At 42.7% G+C, this 19,538-nt stretch overlaps 1 protein-coding gene across 1 annotated transcript in view; it reads right to left on the reverse strand.

Moving 5' to 3' along the window:
- Positions 1 to 19,538, reverse strand: part of KCNU1 (potassium calcium-activated channel subfamily U member 1) — a 149,449-nt gene that overhangs the window by 2,827 nt on the left and 127,084 nt on the right. Inside the window, exons 22-26 of the mRNA XM_030311875.1 lie at positions 18,436 to 18,622; positions 13,790 to 13,861; positions 10,892 to 11,031; positions 1,985 to 2,176; positions 72 to 205 (exon numbers count right to left, since the gene is read on the reverse strand). Of these exons, the coding sequence (XP_030167735.1) occupies positions 72 to 205; positions 1,985 to 2,176; positions 10,892 to 11,031; positions 13,790 to 13,861; positions 18,436 to 18,622 (725 nt within the window). The remainder of the gene's footprint in view (positions 1 to 71; positions 206 to 1,984; positions 2,177 to 10,891; positions 11,032 to 13,789; positions 13,862 to 18,435; positions 18,623 to 19,538) is intronic.

Here is a 19,538-nt window from a genome sequence, read left to right on the forward strand (position 1 = left end):
TCAGCTCTGGACTTTTCTTTCACATAAAATAAAGTAGCTTTGGCTCCTATGCTTGGATAGATGGGTACCACTTTCCAAGGTAGCATACTCCCCTTTTTTCTTCCGGGTTGTTCTCCTCTTCATCTATCATGCGGTATAAGCCAAGGCACAGGATTCCAAAATTATCTAATGAGCCACAGAACACTTGCCCAAATGTCTTTCTTGGCTGGGGAGAAAAGAGAAAAACATGTGTCTGTTGGCACTTTAATTAAGCAATAACAACCACTTACTGGAAAGTTATTATCTTTCCTTGCAGTAAAAGTTTGGAAGACCCAAAAGCCATTTCCTAATATCTTTTATGGTGGCATTGTCAAGTAGGAAATTAGGATTATGAATAGTTTTGAGCCTCTAATCCCAGTGATTTTTTTTATCACATGGCCTTCCAGAGCCCCTCGTGGGTGTGGTGGAGCATGTTGTTATGCTAGTTTTTATTACTACCGCTGTTTTGGTAACCAGTAAGAAGTAACAATGAGTAACAGGTTGGGAAATTCAGTTTTCAAGCTATATAATGGGTTGGGATGTAAAGTGACCTCAAGAGAGTGTTTTTCTTATCCTACTCTCCAAATAGCACACAGTCCCGAGCATTCCTCCTGACACTGTTCTCAGGCTACACCCAACAAGGGCATCATGAGACAACATGGTCAAAGTAACAGCAAGGGGATTCAGTGAAGTCACTTGAGAACAGTTCGTTTCATTATGTGATGCTATGGGGTAAAGAACAAAATGAGGACAAGATATAAGTGGAGAAAGGAAGGACAGGAGTGTTGACCAGTCCACTGTCAGCTCTGATAGTAACAGGCAGTTGCTGGCGGCAGTTATCCTGGGCTGATAGTCACTCGTAAGTCATTCTCAGGTGAGGAACCCAAGACCACAGAAATGCCAAGGACCAGACTGTGCTAAGGGAACTTGGCAATGTTGTTTGCACCTGGAATTCAGATGTACAGAGCATGGAGCATGGGCTTTCCCTTTTTGGCAGTATCTATTAAGACATATCAAGTATAGACACCTAGAAGAAATTGCTTCTTGTGAAGGGGTTTCTCTTTCTACTGATGTCCTCTGAACAAACGAAAAATATTTCCTTATAAATTCCTGCCCCTGCTAACTGGTGGGGAGCTCAATGTAATGTCAGTTAAAGCTAAACCAAAAGGCACTGATAAGTTGATTACTCATTGCCAGGCTAGACCCCAATCTGATCAACAAATACCCAGATGCCTCACTGGAATCTTCCTTAATTAGCTTTTCCCCTTGCCATAATCTACTGCTCACTAGCTCAGTGGGCTAGGAAAATTCAAGCATTTTCCACTACTTAGCCCAATTAGAGTCTTAGACTCAAACACAGAATCCTTCTGCGTGATTTCAGCTGGCATGATCAGATTTCTTTATCAGCTCAGATGTAGGAAGAGTGGGCAGACCCTGGGTCAGACTGCCTTGGAGGGAACCCTGCTTTTCCAGTGGGACAAAATGTGATCTCAGGTAAGTCCTTGTTTCTCTGGGTCTCAGCTTCTTGATCTGTTCAATGCAATTAATAACAATACCTACCATGTAAATCCTTGGACAGATTAAATAAACAACAATAACAAGAAAAACAAAGCAGACAGGCACAGAGAAAATGTTCAGTAAATATTAACTATTAGAGTTATTATTAATACCCTTGCTAAGGTACAAAGTTATTAGACCTCTCAGATGCTTCCTGCAGACTTGGATTTTTTATCTGGAAGATGGGCATGAAAACGACTGCCTTATAACCTTCTGGAATTGTTGTAAAAAATAAAGATAGCACATGAAAATGCACTGTAAATTATAAAATATGAGTATAAGGTTGTATTATTGCTTGTTATTATTTTTATGCTATAGGCTATCTAGGAACCCAAATAACCTGAGTCATTTTCAGAAACCCAGAATGGTAAGGAAGGGGGAACCTTTATTAAGGTAGAAGTAGACTCACTTCAATGTCAGACAGAATGGTTTGGTTTAAGGACAGAAGCCCCAGCTTACACCGCGCTCTTCCAGACACAACCGAAGTGCAGCTGTGGGTCAGCCCACAGAAACTCTTATCCAAAAAGTGTTCCAGCTGGGAACTTATCCCTCCTGTCACCAGCATCTGAAGTAATTCCAGGACGTGATAATTGTAGAAGGCCTGGAAAGCAACGACAAAGCCACGTGCAAAGTCAGAAGGACCAGCATAGAAACTGTGGACGTGTATAGCCTTGGAAATTTAGGGGGGGTATCACTGTTTGAAATGGATCAAATGACACAAAACAGGGTCTCTCATTATCATTATTTTTATTTTTAATTTTATTTTTGAGAGAGAGAAAGACAGAGCATGAGCGGGGAGGGGCAGAGAGAGAGGGAGACACAGAATCTGAAACAGGCTCCAGGCTCTGAGCTGTCGGCACAGAGTCCGACGCGGGGCTCGAACCCACGAACCGCGAGATCATGACCTGAGCCGAAGTTGGACGCTTAACCGACTGAGTCACCCAGGCGCCCCTCATTACCATTATTAAAATCAACTAAAAACTGGCAGTTCAGGTAGGGCACTGGGTTAGGCAAGGTGCAGAGTGACCCAGTTCTTGCTCCCTCAGGGCTTACACTGTAGCAGAAGAACAAAATGGGAAATGATACTGACACCAAGGATGTCTTCCAAAAATAGCAGAGGAGTATGTCAGGCCACAGATACCCTAATAATCATCAACAGACATTTAAAACTATGTATTTAATGAGACTTCTATAGATTCCTCCCTAGGGACTACTGACATGATTACTGTCATCTATAATTGAATCTTCTGGATGTGAATCTACTTATATTCCTTTTGATTGTGACCCACTTGAGGACAGGTATTGTCTTGGGCCTTACTGATATTTAGATCTCCCACAGTTCTTGTGTGGAGCTAGAACACAAAATTGTCAGGGTTGAATAAATGGATGGAATTTTTGGAATCTCTGGCATCAAAATAAAACCAAAGGAAGACATGTGGGACAACTGCTTATTTTGAAACCACCTGGAGTCCGAATAACTCTAGCTATTTTATTATTTTTAATTTGTTTTTAAGTTTACCTATTTTGGGGGAGAGAGAGAGACAGAGACAGAGACAGAGACAGAGAGAGGGAGAGCACACGTGGGGTAGGGACAGAGAAAGAGGCAGAGAGACTTCCAAGCAGGTTCCATGCTGACACAGCACAGAGCCCGATGCAGGGCTCGAACTCACGAACCGTGAGATCACAACCTGAGCCAAAACCAAGAGTTTCGCAAAAGCTTAACTGACTGAGCCACCCAGGGAGCCCCTGGCCCTAGCTATTTTCTTAAACTTCTTTTCCAATTCCTACCATATTCAGTGTAAACTGGCCATTGGCATACATGTAATTAGCACTGGAATACATTACCCATCAGATTTTCTCAAATCTGAATACATAGAGTTTTAAGTGTTATACTTTTTGTTTTATCGAAATTAGGCTTTTACTCCAGTAGACATGATAATTCATAGGTTTACATAGTACCTATAGAAAAGCTAGTAATTTTTTTATTAAAAACAATGGGGCACCTGGTGGCTCAGTTGGTTAAAGCATCCGACTCATGATTTTGGCTCAGGTCATGATCTTACTTGCTTGGGATTCTCTTTCTTCTCTGCCCCTCCTGACCCCCACCCCCAAATAAGCAAATAAAAACTTAAAAAAATAATAGTAATGAACTCAATTATTACTGTCTTAGAAATGTTGCCATTCACTTTCTCTACTCTCAGATTCAAGGACTCATCTTCTGCAGATTGAATTATGATGGCAACCTGTTTACCTGTCTTCCCGTCTTGTTTTTCTTCTCACTTGGAATCCTTGTTCGAACTGTTTCTAGAGAGATTCTCTCAAACACAAATCAAATCATGCCATCCACCTCCTAAAACCTTCAGTGTCATAACCCTTGCTGTAAAACCAAGCTCATCTCCTCTGTGAATGGTGCCCTCCAGTGCTCAATAGTCTATCTGTTGCTGAAGCTACATATTTACTCCTTCATGCCTTTGCTTTAGAACGTCTGATCGCTCATCAACTTGGGGATCTCTTCATCAGAATGAAGTTTTCCTTTCTTTGTGATCCCACAGCCACTGGTTTTTGCTTCATTTCATCTTTCTGTATTTTAAGGTTGGTAGTTTTTCTGAAACATACTTGACTTTGAATCTTGGACTGGTATGTTCTAGCTGAATACTTTTGGAAAATTCATGTGCTCCTTCTCAGAAACCAGTTTCATAACCTTTACAGTTGACATGATAATACCACCTTTGAATATTGTTTGTGAGATGAAATAGATCTACTGCACACATTATTAAGTTCTGTTCTCTTCAACATTGGTTCTCATGTATCTGGATCACCTGGAAGGATATTCATGAGTGTGGGTTTCTGGAATCCAAGATTTACTGGATCAGAATTTATGGACAGGAGTGGGAATCAGAAATTTAAAGGCCACTTCTAGTGGTTCTGCCACTGGTTGGTGCTCAGATCACTCTGGGCAACATTTCCTTAAATGATGTGCTCTTTCCGAGGACAGACTTTGTCTACTTAACATTCATGTTGTCAGGGGAGCATTGAACAAAGCAGGTGTTCAAAGCTGTACGAATATTGACTGCAATTGGCTATTGATTTTTAACAAATAAACAAATATTTCTAGCAAAACGTAGAGGCCATTGGGACAAGAGGGCCTAGGAAATAATAGAAGCTATATGATTTAAGAGAGAATAAAAGGAAAATAAGTTCTAAAGTAGTTTTCAGACTAAAAGATGACTTCAAATGTCCTGACTGAGGGGATCCCCTGACTGATGGTCTTCTCCTTACATTTCTTCTTTGTTCCATGTTGCTACCACCTAGAAGGGAGCTTCCAGAATTGGCTCACTGAAATCCAGGGGTGATCAAGGGACGTAAATCCAGGTTGAGCCACAATCCGTTTAAGAACAACTGGCCATAGTGTACAGTGATCAAACATAATGCTGTTAGAATAATTCTCCACTGATGAAAGCAAAGGTCTAAATTCTAGGGTTGTTCTGGTGTCAAGGGCTCTCGGGAAACATGTGCTTTGCATATTTAACAGAGAGAGGCTTAGCTGTTGAATATGTCATTTCTTCAGTTTTGACTTCAAAAGGATTGCAATTCTATGTTGGGGAAAATAATGGGATTTACATGTCACCCGTATTCTGAGAGCTCATCTAGTATTCTTATTATCCTGGGTTCTCTCCTATTGGCCTCTTCCCCGCCCCCCTCACCTCCCTCCCTTCCTTCCTCCTTTCTTTTTTTTCTTTCTCAAGAAAATATGAAAGTTGAAATGTGCTTCACATATTTTAAACTTGGATCGTGTTTCTGATATAATCAGATTTAGTAGAATTTGGACTTCCAGCGTTAGAAAATGTTGAGGCCCAAAGTGTTTTCACTTTTAGCTACAATGAAGCTTGAGGTCTGTCTCATAACCTACAACATTTCCTAATAACATAGATAGTAACACCCTAGCTACTTTCTGCTTTTTATTCTGAAAATCCATCTCCAAAGGCTTTAAGACCAACCATTCTTATCAAATATTTCTAATTGAAAATGAGGCTACATGGTAGGAAAACTGCGAGTAACCAGCAGAGGGACCTTAAGGGAGTCACATACCTTCTGTGAGCCGCAATTTTCTTACAAGTAAGGAAATTGCTGCCTACGTTCATGTCCAGTTCTGAAGTCCAATTGTTATAAAGCCATACAGGAGTCCTGCTTATGGATCTGAGTGTCTCTCCATATATTTTTTTAAAGTTTATTTATTTATTTTGAGGGGGGTGGGGAGAAAGAGAGAGAAAGAGCATGAGCGTGCACGTGCAGGGGTGAGGGGCAGAGAGAGAGAGAGAGAGAGGGAGAGAGACAATCCCAAGCAGGCTTCCACACTGTCAGCGCAGAGCCTGATGTGGGGCTTGAACTCATGAACCGTGAGGTCATGACCTGAGCAGAAACCAAGAGTTGGACACTCAACTGACTGAGCTACCCAGGTGCCCCTCCACATTCATATTTTTTTACAGTATTGAGCTGAGAGAGGATTAAATGTGAATGTGAATTATGTTTCACCGGACTGTTTTCCCATCTGGGGCAGTTTACAGTAGTATACCAGAGGCTACTTGAAGCCGTAGTGTCAGCTGTGTCCGATTTGGAGGGAAACACTATTATTTTACGTTGGAAAAAAAAAAATCACCGGTGTATCAGGGGATAGAATGAAAAAGGACATGAAATCCAAAACAAAACTTCAGCATAAGCAGTGACTACTTCACAGCACGTTATTCAGGCTTTGTTCCATCCTTGGGACCCACACCTTCATTCCTTTGTGTTTATTAAGGGAGGGCAGAGGAAAAGGTGGAGAAGTCCAGACTGGTGATCTAATCTCGTTTCAGACACGGGTGCGGCGTGTCCTGAAGGGAATCTGTTCTGAATGCATCTGTTTTCCCCTTTGCCCTTCTGGGTAGTATGGGCATCAGGGGAACAGGCTCTGACTTGTGACCTCTGACCATGTAGCAGCAGGAAACAGATCTCTTGGTGCCCTGAGCTGGGCGGCAGGTCCAAAGAACCGCTTGGAAGGTGTTTCTTGGGAAGGGGCATTATGAGGCAAAAGGCACATGCTAAATGGGGTGGGGTGGTGGACCCCTGTCCCTCGCATAGGACTCAGGACCGGAAACTGGATATCTTGTCTCAGAACAGCGGATGGGATTCTGCTCCTTCCATTTCACGCCTCTCTCTATGGGTCCCATATTCTAACTTCTAGGAGTGACCTTCCAGATCTTCTTAACAACAGAAATCCTCCTTCGAATCAAATTGGAGGCAGAGCCTCACACACAGTGCAGATGAAAGCTGAGTTGTTCTGACTGGGGGGAGGGGTACAGGTGTGTGGGGGTGCCCTGATGAGGTGAGTGTGCCCAGGGGGACCCCCTCGCTGCTTGTCTGCTCAGCAGCTCCTGAGCACGCTGGAAGGCAGATCCCTTTCGGCAAAACTTGAAAGTCAATGCACTGGAAGGCTACTCATAATCACAAAGATTTCTGGAAGGACAGGACTCTGACAGCAAGGTCTGACTCTGGAATCACAGAAAGTAGGGTTTGAAAACCAGCTTGTCATCTGTAAGTGCTATGACTTTGGCACTTTATGTATCCCTCTAAGCCTCAGACTCTTTATCTGTAAAATGAGGCTCATAATTATATTCTCCTAATTGGGTTGAAAGAAGAATTCAACATGGTATTGCAGGTAATGAGCTTAGCAAAGACCTTGACCCAAAGTAAGTGCTTCAGAGATGTTATTATTCCTATCACAGTTATTGCTCTGATTCCTAATATTACCCTAACAACAGAACTTATTCGAAGAAGTTGCCATGAGGTCTGTGCTGAGAAAGAGCCGCAGGTGTGATCTGCAGGCAAAGAAACTGACCATTAGTGGTGCCTGCCGTGGGGATGGGTTAGAGGGAGTGATAACCACGGACGGAGCTTGCAACTGCCATCCTAACTTTAAGGAGAGACCAAGATCCTTGCCTTTCTCCCCCGCCTCTGAGTAAGAAGATGCTCTGTTAAGAATGGAGAATAAAGCAGAGTGGTGACGAACATATTCCGAGGCCACTGCTCTCATTTCCGCAAGACCAAGGGTCAGGTCAGGAGGTCAGCCAACATCAAATGGTACTCAGAAGAGTAGAGACGATAGAATTGGAGGCTCAGGTCTGACCTGTGGCCTCTTTCTTTCTATGTGGCTAGACAATGGGAAGTCACCCCCACCCTTAGAAAGCCAGGTGGACCCTGCAGCACCAGACGTCAGGGCAAAGGAAACAAGGGTGGGCAGTTACCTGATTATTTTCAAAGGTCTAGTTCAGCTTCTCGTGGCCAGAGATTTGGGGCTGGAGCTCTAAATAGTATTAAAGTGTGTTCATTTTTTTTGTGTTGTACATCATTAAGGATTCAAGAGCTGGGGCAGAAGGTCACTAGGTAGATATGCAGAGGGTCAAGACCCAAGCCAGCCCCTTTGACATAAAAGTTCCATTGCTATGCTCACCCTATGTTCTGTTGACCAAGTGCTAGTCTTTTTAATTTTATTTTTAAATTTTTATTTAGTTTTGAGAGAGAGAAAGAAAGAGAGACAGAGTGCGAGCAGGGGAGGGACAGAGAGAGAGAGGGAGACAGAGAATCTGAAGCAGGCTCCAGGCTCTGAGCTGTCAGCACACAGCCCGACACAGGGCTTGAACCCACAAACCGTGACATCATGTCCTGAGCCGAAGTGGGATGCTTAACCAACTGAGCCACTCAGACACCCCTGTCCTTGCAGACAAAGTGAGGGTCCAGTGTGGCTTGTGACCTCATGTGACTCAGTTGTGTGGCTTTTTCTCTCTTCCACAGACTTCACTGTAGGGCCTCAGAAAAGACTCCTGAGTTCTTACATAGCTTATTTCCTTTTCCAGGAGGATGAACTTGTCCTTTCCCACTGAGAAGCCCAATGGTGCAATACCTGAAGGTAGCCTGGGAGGAGGTGGTACTTCTCAGTGAGGTCACAGGTCCTGTGGTAAGTGGTAAGAGGTCCAGCTGCTGGCTCTCATGACCGAGTTTGTGTTTTCTATGCTGGCTTACATTGTATGTTCATTTGTTTTTATTTCTATTCTCTTAGCCCTTCTCTGCCCATCCCGTTCTTCCCACTAGTTCTAAGCAGAGTCTGTGACTTTGTTCCTGCTGCTGTGGGCCAGTGGAGTTTAATTAAGGCTCCAGTTGAATTTAAGGCACGAAGGTGCCTGTCATCTAGGGATCTCTGAAGAGACCTGGGACCTTAACCCCATTGAAAATGTGTCCTGCAGACGGTCCAGTTCATCCAAAGTCACCTCCTGCCTGACACTTCAAGTCATTAATTACCGGCAAGGGAACTGACATATCAATGACAGACAGTGATAAAACCCTTTCTCTGACAGAGCCATCTTCCGAGCAAGGTCACCTGACTGGGCCCCTGGCTCAGTCAAGGCTGAATGCTGCCTAACCCTTTGGGAAATTCATAGTCTACCAACTTGTTTAATGTTAAGCTATCACTGACATAGTTTTCTCTCTCTGAGAACCGGATGGGATTTATGACACCCCTTCCCCACAAGGCTTAGGGAAGCAGAGGCCAAGGCAACATAATCCCCTGCTGCCATGAGGGCAGTGCCTATGGCCCAGCCACGCTCCCCTAAAAAGTGCAATCTGTGCCTTTGAGGCACCTGCACAATTCAGGAATGATGCCCTTTCCACACGGAATTACAGAAGGCTGCAAGTCTATCAAACTGGCTTCAGAGCCCTGTGCGTCTATCCACTGGTATTCAGCCGCTCCGCAGCCCTTCCCTTGGAAACTCTGGGGAGGAGACTGTGAGGCAGCCAGGTTTCCTGTGGAGGGGTTCTTGCAGTCGTTCACAAATGGTGACGTACAGATTTTGTGTTTTAGTCCAACTCCCTGGACGTAAGAGCACTTGCACCTCACTGCCTTTTCCCTTCTCCTCTCTGCCTGCAGTGTTTCTTCTCCCAAGATCAGAATGACACCAACTCCCTTCTTCCCCAGAGCTGGCCTTGCATGCCTCGACTTCAGTGCTGCCTTCCTTCTCTGGCCGCGCCATTGAAACTTGAAACTCCTTTCCTAACCCTCACATTTCTTATCTCACATTGCCTTAGCCCTTATATCTGACGTGCCACATATGGCCCTTATTTTTCAGGTTCGTGTTTGGTTTTGTTTTGTTTTAAGTTTTATTTACTTATTTTGAGAGAGCACAAGTGGCGGAGGAGCAGAGAGAGAGGGAGAGAGACAGAATCCCAAGCAGGCTCTGCACTGTCAACACAGAGCTCGATGTGGGGCTGAAACTCATGAACCGTGAGATCACAACCTGAGCCAAAACCAGGAGCTGGACACTTAAGTGACTGAGCCACCCAGGCATGGCTATCATGTTTACATTAATCTCCTCCACTACCCTAAGCTCTACGTGGCCACACAGACTTTTGTTTCATCACTGTTGTATCCCTGGCACCTAGAACAGTGTGCCCTGCATAGAGTAGGTTTTCTCACAGTGCATTTAATTCTACTTATGGAAATGCTGGAGCGGAGGCAAGGGACATGCTCAGAAGCTAAAGAAGTATTGAGAGCTGAAGACCAACCACGTAGTCAGGCGCCCAGGAGGCACCCGGGTGGTTCAGTCCTTTGAACATCCAATTCCTGATTTCTCCTCACGTCCTGTTCTCACGGTTTGTGGGTCTGAGCCCTGCATCGGGCTCTGCACTGGCAGCATGGGGCTGCTTGGATTGTCTCTCTCCCTCTCTCTTCCTGCCCCTCTCCCACTGTCTCTCTCTCAAAAATAAATAAACATTAACAAAACAAAACAAAACAAAGCACCCCAGGAGAGGGGTGACATGGAGGGAGAGTCAACATAGCTCTGAACAAAACTCATATCGCCAAAGGCCAAAGCTTTTTTTCCTAGTCCCCCTGTCCCTTTATGGCTGAGTCCTGCATAAGCTGTTGAAGATATTTTAGAGAGAGGAGAAAGGAGTATCTCATAAGTTCTGACACCACAGCTTGGTCTGCCAAGATGCACTTGAAGCTCAAAGGTAGGTACCCTCCTCTTTAGGTGCTCATTCTTCCTGGTACCAAGTGGTCTCGTTCTAAGGGCCAGAAGACATTTGTAATTTTGAAAATGTGAACATTTGGCTCCCGTTGCCAGGTAGTTGTGAAAAAAGATGAAATAATGTATCTGAACAAGATTTTTTGTGAAATTCCAAGAGAACTCAGAATTGTGAGGAATTCTCATCATTTCTCTAAGCCCTAACCATCCTTTCTACCCTCTGCAAGGGGCTTGGTTCACAGGTTCAGCTCAGCTGCACTTACTGTGGCCAGGAGGGAATCCAAGAAGCTGCCAGAAAAGACGGTGCCAGTGGAAAAGGATGTGCTGAGATGCAGGTTTGTTCCTGAGAATGATTCATCCAGTCCACTCAGCTGTTCAATATAGTGGATATTGGAAGGATTTTCTGCAAAGCAAAGAAGGAAAAAAAGAAAGGCAGGCAGACAAGCTTAAGAATATGAGACTGCCATACAAAGCAGGCCAAGGGGTGACCATTGATCAAAGGATCTGATGTCTACTCTGGGGCCAATGTGGGATCTGCCCTTACTTTAGTATATCTAATATCTAATATATCTAATATATATTATATTATATATTATATATATGATATAATATATATATTAGATATATATATTTATATAGATCAGATATAGATATATAGATAGATATAGATATAGATATAGATATAGATATAGATATAGATATAGATATAATTTTTTTTTCTTTCCCAGCATCTTCCTCCCCTAAAGACATGTATCCGTCTTGGGTACCTTCATCATCAAGGGTATATCCTTGACCCAGTTCCTCCAAACAAATGCCTCCAATGTCACCTTTATATAATTTACCTTTCAAAGCAGGACACTTTTGGAAGTAAAAAGGGGCACTCTCAATAACTGCACTGGGACAACAGGCATAAATGGGAACATATGATCACCCCAATTAAAGGCATTTTTCATAACACTACATCATAGATACCTTGGTATTCACTTGGGTTTTTAGAGTTATCTGGGTCCAGGATAAGCTAAAGCAATAACACTCAAAATTTAATGTGCATGTGAATCACCTGGGGATCTTGTTATAACATAGATTATGATTCACTAAGTCTGGGGGTAAGAACGGGATTCTAGGTGTCCAACAAGCTTCTAGCTTCCAGCTGCTGATTCATGGACTATACTTTGAGTAATAGGGCTTAGAGAATCCTCCTAATTGGGGCCCCTGTAGAAGTGGCCAAATTATCTACTAGCATGTCTATACTTGCCCCAGCTGCAACTCAGATCCCTGTAGGAAGCCTCTGAAGGAAATGCAACTGGTCATTGTTGGGAGTACAAACAGAAGCACTGATTGCCGTTGTTCCAAGATTATTGTTTCAAAAATGTTTGAAGACCAAATAGCTTTGGATGACAGAGATAATATCTCCCACCAGAGCAAAGGGAATCAAGTTTACTGCCTGTTATAAAAGATTCTGGTTCCCAAAGCCCATGGTTTCTCTCCTACAAAGCAATCCATTGTTCGTACAGGTATTATTTGGCCCTTTTCATGTCACCCTGTGGGAATGAGGCTTTGGGCAAGCAGCACAAAATTGATGGTACTCTGGCTATTGCCACTGCTTTGAGTAATAAACTGTTCTTTATCTCTGTCCCAGGGGTCTTGTGTCTTCTTCCAGTATCCATGAAACTGAGGCAGGTCAACTTAATGGTTTGCAAGTAACATAAGGTCTTACTTACATCCTTCACAGTTCTTGACAGTCAGATTACAGATCAAACCAAACTTCCTGGGCACACAAGGCAGAATACATTCCTAACTAAGACTGGATTATTCCTTAATTCTTCAAATCACCCCATGGTTTTATAAAAGATGAGCAATGTCTGACTAATATCTACCCACCTTTCTTATGCACATACACTTTTTTCTCCTTGCATTCTAACCCTCGACACACACACATACTCCAGGAGCCCTTGTCCAAATCTCGCTGTGTCTTCTTAAACTACTGGCTTCTGCTTTCCTAGCCATTTTCCTATATGCCACTGGACATTCTGTACCAAAGTGCTGACAGTCAGGCCTGCAGCTCTCATGTCATTTTGACCTTTTCCAGCCAGCCAAAGAACAAAAAACTGAGGGAGCTGACAGGTGATTTGTTATACTAATTTGACAAGGGCTACCTGATGCCAGAAAGTCTTCAGTTCAACAAAGCTGTAAGTCCCTGGATGGTGACCAGATGTACTTTGGGGCCAGGGAAAACCTTGCTGGTCCTCTCCTAACCACTCCAACTTACATCACAGTCTTCTAATCAATGTCCTTAGTGTATCTACGCCTTGGGTTGAAGATGGCTCAAAAGGGTAGAAAAATAAAATATAAGTAAAAACTGCAGTTGACAGCTTCAGGTTCTAATCTGTGCTAAAGACACCATGCCCCTCTTTCGTATCTTCCCCTTTTATCATCAATTATTGCTATTATTAACTCCCAGTGTGTCCCCTGTTGTCTTAAAAATGTATCCCCAAATGCACAGGTACCTTCGCTGCCTTCCCTACTCTTCCCACCCTCAGAGCTCCTCACATCCAGGAAAGTCTCATGTATGTGCATTTTCCATATGGTGTTGGTGAGAGATAACAGCTTATTCTGGTGTTTCTGCATGAAGTATTTTCATTTTAAAGAGCATCACTCAGAGCCAGGATTCAGATGACCCAAGGGAGGTACCTGGGACACAAAATTTAAGAACCCCAGGAGCAGACACATCCTTAAAATCTGTACCCCAAGTGCCTCATTTGCATCACCCTGGTATCCTAGCCCCGGTGTCACTACAGGAAAGGAAGATGCCTGATTTAAAGTCCCATGATGGGTAGGTAAGTGAGTATTGGGAGATCCTTCCTAGAAGTCTTCAAATCCGTGGTCCCTCCCACAAAAGATTTCCTCCAAACAGACTGAGTCAGTGGCTGATCTCCTCCTGGTCACTGAACAAAAGGAGAAGGCAGATGCTATTCCTGCACCCTGACACCCAGATACAACAGGCTCTTCTTGATGATGTCACCAGCTGTGTAAAAGCCCAATGTAATGTCCAAACACTTAATGTTTGTCTGGGCCCCATTCTGATTCTTCTGTCCTTTGACTGTGGATTCTTAGATCACAAAGATTTCTCCCTTGAATTTTATCCTTGAAACACAACTTACTCAGTTCAGTGAGGATGGGGATTCTTCGGAATTTTGGTTTCTCAGGAAATCCGGTGAAACACTCTGAAGTCCCTTTTGTGAACACACACAACAAAGAAAAGAGATTGATAAATGCAAACAAAGTGGCTTTTAAGACTTGGCAAGGATGTAAATGCATGCCATGTTACTTGATGCTTTATCTTAACAAAGTTAAGGAAAAAAATTGGGGCCTCCTCAGCATTTCCTTTTGAGAAGTGGTGTGTGTTTTAAATGGCATTTCAAATGAACTACAAAAAAGTGAAGCTCTCCCAGTCGTTGCTTATTGATGACAAAGTAAAATACGATTATTCTGCATGGAGTGGTAGTGCTGGGTAATGGCTCAGATAGGCTGTGCCTCAATCCACATCCATTTGCTTGCAGAACTTTTAGGGAACCATGAATAAATGGTGGTGCTTCCCCACCAGTGCTTCTGGAGATACTACCACTAGTTTCTGGCTCCTAGTGCTCTTGGCTTCTTTGAGATATTCTCTGGGTACCCGGGTGCCCATGAGGCAATGCTCATGTCTTCTTTCTTCTTTAGCAGAACTGGCTGCCTCCCATCTCTGGTTGGCTTGACTCAATCCTAAATCCCTTGGGACTTCCTTAAAGATGGGCAGGATGTGACTTGGGGCCTCTGAGCTTTGCTTTCAGTTTACAGACAGATTTCCCTCCTGTGTTAGGAGGTGAGCCTCGACTCACTTCCTCTGTGGGCCTCGACTCCAAAACACAGCAATGCATGGCACCAGCCTGAAACACAGTGCTACCTTGCAGGGAACAACAGGAAGGTTCAAAACCCAGCTGAACACCAGAGTTCCGGTCTCCAAGCCACACTAAAAAAATGTAAAGGATGAAAAGGGAAGAGAGAGATGGGAAGCTGGGGTCCACTTAAAAAAGAAACACATGCACAATGATCTCATCAGAAGTGATGCTTTGATAGGGTTTGAAGAGAGGTCTCTTGGATGTTGGAATGGAGTCCTGAGGGATAGGGAACAGCCACCCAGGCAGAGGGAATTGGATAAGGGATACAAAGCAGGAAAGAGTCAGTATAAATAAGATGAAGTAGGAGAAAATTCAAACTCCCAATTGGCCTCCAAAACCCTGTGTGATTTTCCTATAATTGTCATGGGTCACCATTATAGGGTTTAAAGTAGGGAACTGACATTATCTGTTAAATATTTATAAAAGATCCCTCTGGCTGCTGTGAGCAGTGGAAACTATAGAGCAATCAGGATTTTACCACAGTCCTATCAAATCTGTGAATTAAGTACATATAGTCAGAGGCTTCGATCTCAAATGTTCTTACTAGGTGCACACACATGCTTATCAGTTGAAATAACTGATTTGGACACCAGCTGAAGGACAGCAACTGAATTTCTGCCTTAACTCCCTCTTGTCTTGTAGAGCAATGGTTAATTTGAGTATGTGTCAGATCATAGCCTGGATATATTTCACTAATTGTCAATATTTTTGCTATGTAATAGTACACAGTATTATACCTGAAATCTTCCAGTCTGGCAGGGTGCTATTATAAAAGATTGCTTAATTGTAGATTACTACTGTACATTTAAATTTCAGTAGCATATTAAGTTGTCAGACTTAATTACCATTATATGTTTAGATTATGCCACAGATTATTTAGTTCAATACCTAGGTTTGCCAACCTGCTCTCCCTGTGATGTGACAGGGCAATAATTAGAACGTCACTGGAAAACCTAAAGTTTCCCACAGAAATGTCCAGGAGGCCTGGCGTTCTTACGGATCCTTAAGAAAGTCCTCACTCTGCTGTTCCCAACTCCCAACATCCCTTGGTGAATCACTTTATGGAATAGCCTTGGTAGTCCTAGATGGCCTTCACATATAAGTTTATCATGACTGCGAAGATGTGGAAAAGCCTGCTTATCCCACAAGAGTCTCACCAGATATGCTAGGGCAAGGTTTCTGATTGGTACTATTGACATTTGGGGCCAAAAAGTTTTTTGTTATTATTATTATTTTAAATCATGCGGGGCTGTCCTGTACATTATAGGATGTCTACCAGCATCTCTGACCTCTACTCACTAGATGCCAATAGTATCCCATCAAGTTGGGACAACCAAAACTGTCTCTAGGCATTGTCGATGACCTCTGGGTGGAAGGGTGGCAGGGGAGAGGGGAACTGCCCCTGGTTGATAACCCCTGTCCTAGAGGAAAGGAGAGCAAACTGCCCATTGGTTAGTCTTATGTTGGTGCTCAGCATGCAAGATGTTTTCTGACTCCTGGCAGAATTTCATAGTCCTTTATACTGTCAGTTCTTGGAAGTGTATATTCTCATTTCTATCTCATAGGGATGGTACAAGAATGGTATTCACATGAAATGGGAAGAATGGTTAAGAGAGCCAAATAGGCTTCTTCAAGGCTTCAGAATTTCTCTATATAAACTCCAAGTAGATTTCTATAATGCCAGAGTAATTGATGAAAACTCTGAGTAATGATCCTTTGCTATTCTTGGGTGCTCATAACGTGACTTTACTGATGTTATAGCCAGCAGATAAGCAGACTCAGTGACCTTCGTTAGGTGGCGCAGTAGAGCCTGTCTAGGTCTCCATTTCCTGGTCACACAGTTGGGTATGATGATATCCCTAAAAGAAACCTTGCAAGGCTCCCACAATACATTTTTCTCTAAACCTTTCCTTTGATCTTTGGGGAAAGCATGTACTCATACTTCATAACAATTGAAATACTTTGATATTTCTTCATTTTCTCTGCCTCCTTTCCAAACCTTTTTCTTTCTCTCTTTTACCTCCTTCTACCAATTAATCTTTCTCCTTTGAGGGCATCCTTCTAGCCTGTAACAGAGTACATGGCACATCATACCAAATCAATATTGTTTTGTTGAATTAATGAATAAGCAAAGGGATAAAAATCACTAGAAATAAAGGAAAGTGGAATTAAATCCATAGGTTTCTCTCTTTCTAGCCTATATAAGATGTGAGATGAGGTAAAAGTAATGATAGGAAGGACAAGTCACCGAGATGATTAACTCAATGGCCAATGTCAGTTTATCCCAGGCTTAAGTGGGCATTTTCATTTGTATACTGATGACTTTGCCTTTAAAGTGAATACTTCTTCTTTGTCCAATTATAGAAAGTTATAAGCATGGTGTGTACACACACACACACCACTTACACATATATCACACACAAATCGTGTGTAAATCTGAGTGAGCCTAATTGCTAAGCTAAGGTTTTATGTGCAGAGCATAACAGCATTTTTTGATTTGCTCAGCAGAGATATGGCTCATACATCCTCAGTCTGGATTTCCATGGCACTTTGATATTCATAAAGTGCTTTGTTATTAGCCTGCTTTGCAAAACACCCTGAAACTCTGGGTGCTGAGTGGGCTTTCATTGCTTAGTGAGGGTGTCTCAGGTAGCTGGCTCAGTTCACCTACCAGAGATTAGGCTAGATTGCTCATTTATTCCTCTGTCCCAAGACCCTTTTATGTTCTCACCTAGCAACAGCACCTAGGAGTCAGAGAGAGTTCTTTTGGTTTCTTAATTTGATTCATGAACATTTTTATCCAAAACAATAATCATGAAAGCCTTGCGATGCCGTTGATGTCTGACTGTTCCAAGTTCCATGCAAAGTGGTCAACAGTTATGTGGCTAAAGGACTAAGTTCCTGATCCTGATACAGAGGATCAACATTCCCAAGGGAAATGGCTGGATACAGGGAACCCCAACCATGATTTACTTTTATTTGTTGAGTTGAAAATCTGTTTTAGATACAGAACATTCTTCAGAAATAGTACTTTCATATTAGGTTGAGTGTCTAGTACTCAATTTTGGAAACAAATTAATAGTAAGACTTTTCCCATTTGGGAGGAGAAGGAAAACCACAATATTTAGTGGGAATTTACCTTGAACACTTGGGTACAGTCAAATATAAGGGCTCAAGAGTCCATCTTACTGGCTTATTTGTTGCAATTCAGTGTGTATGTGGTAAGCATCTAAGTGACCATAGTTGTACTAGGAACTAAGAGGAATACCAAGGAGGAAGAGACTTGATCCCCATCCTGAACAGATCCTGCTTCTCACCATCTCTTTCCAATCTGAAGCTGCAATACAACATTTTTAGTCTGTAGAAGTTGAAAGGGACCTTAGAGATAATCTTGTACAATTCATATACTAAAAGCATCTTCAAAGAGTAAGAGAGAGTTATACTTCATTCTCTCAAACATGAAACTAGGAAGAGTATGGAAACAACTCTAAGATCCAATGAGGATTGATACTACTACTGCTACTACTACTAAATGTTATTAATTATAATAATATGCCAATTTCTATCTTAACTAATATTTAATAACAACAACAAAAACAGCACTAAAACTTCAGTGATTTTTCTTAAAATTGGAAAATAGTGTTACATGCATTCCATTTAGAATACAGACATAGTTTTCATTTGACTTAGGATCCCCAAGGACTGAACTGTCTGCTACTTCCATTATAGAATTCTCAGAGTTGGAAGGGAACTTCAAGGCTATCTGGTTCAATGTCTCCTCCTCTCCATTATCAAAATACTTCTGAGAGGAGTTAATTCTCTTTCCTTGTTCCATTCTCTCTAGCCTCCTGTCAGGGAGTTGTTCTTACATGGTTCTTCAGGTATATGGGGAGCGCAGATAACCCGCAGTGATCCGATGTTGAGGGTAGCCATGATGGTGTCTGTGTCTACCAAAGCTGGGCTGCTCAATGCCTTGGATGAGGAGGATAGAACGGTGCACATGGAACATTCCTCTATGTTGGCTGCGCGGAGGTCTTCAGGAAAGAGTGCAGATCCCTAATGAGAGAAAACCCAGTAGAGGAGGGACTTCTCAGATGGAGGGAATTTTTCATGGCTCAGGGTAATGGCTCTTTGTGGGTGATGCCAATTTTTCAGCCAAACCCTCTCTAGCCTCCATTGACTTGGTTTCAAGACTCAGCTACCTGATATTTGAACACATTTAGCTTCACTGATCATTAATATCTTAGTGTGACTAAATTTCACAGGCCCTTTCTTGAGAGCAAGTCTGGATGAGCCAAAGGAGGGTGGAGACAGAAGAGCCCACATCCATTCATATGACTCAAGTGGGAGAAGCAAATTAGGGATAACAGTAGGGATAACAGGAAACATTCAGAGAAAGGAGAAGTTATGGATCTAAAGGCAAATTTTGCATCCCCACAATTTTGTTTGTAGCTGACCTTTCCTGTTACCCTCTGGGTTAACTAGCATAGTGGTGGTTACTTCTTTCCCAGTTTGGTGGAGACACAGGGATAGATCTGATCCCGCCCTCAGGAAGCTTAGACTAGAATACTGGTAATTCCTAACACTAGCTGGATCTGGAGATTTCTGGTTCTTTTCCTGTCTTCCTTTCTCTGGCCTAATAAAAGGGTGCAGTGCAGAGAACTTTGTGGTGCCTTTTTTAAAGGGAAATGAAATTTGTTCCTTGACGGAACCATTTTTGAAATTTGAAAAATATTACACATTGCCAGCATCATTTCATGAAAAATATTACATGCTTTGGTGCATTTCACACTGCCATATTTTTTTTAATCCAGGGAAAGAGAGGGATACAATGGCATACAGACCTATAAAGGTTCAGCGCAAATACAATTACAACCACAATGTCATATATGCAGAACCGATCCATTTCTCATAAATGTAAACCGAATTCTTCCTTTTCATACATCTATCAAGGACTGTGTGGCATTATGTG

The sequence above is a fragment of the Lynx canadensis genome, chromosome B1 (genome assembly GCF_007474595.2).
Source record: "Lynx canadensis isolate LIC74 chromosome B1, mLynCan4.pri.v2, whole genome shotgun sequence".
NCBI classification, from domain to species: Eukaryota; Metazoa; Chordata; class Mammalia; order Carnivora; family Felidae; genus Lynx; species Lynx canadensis.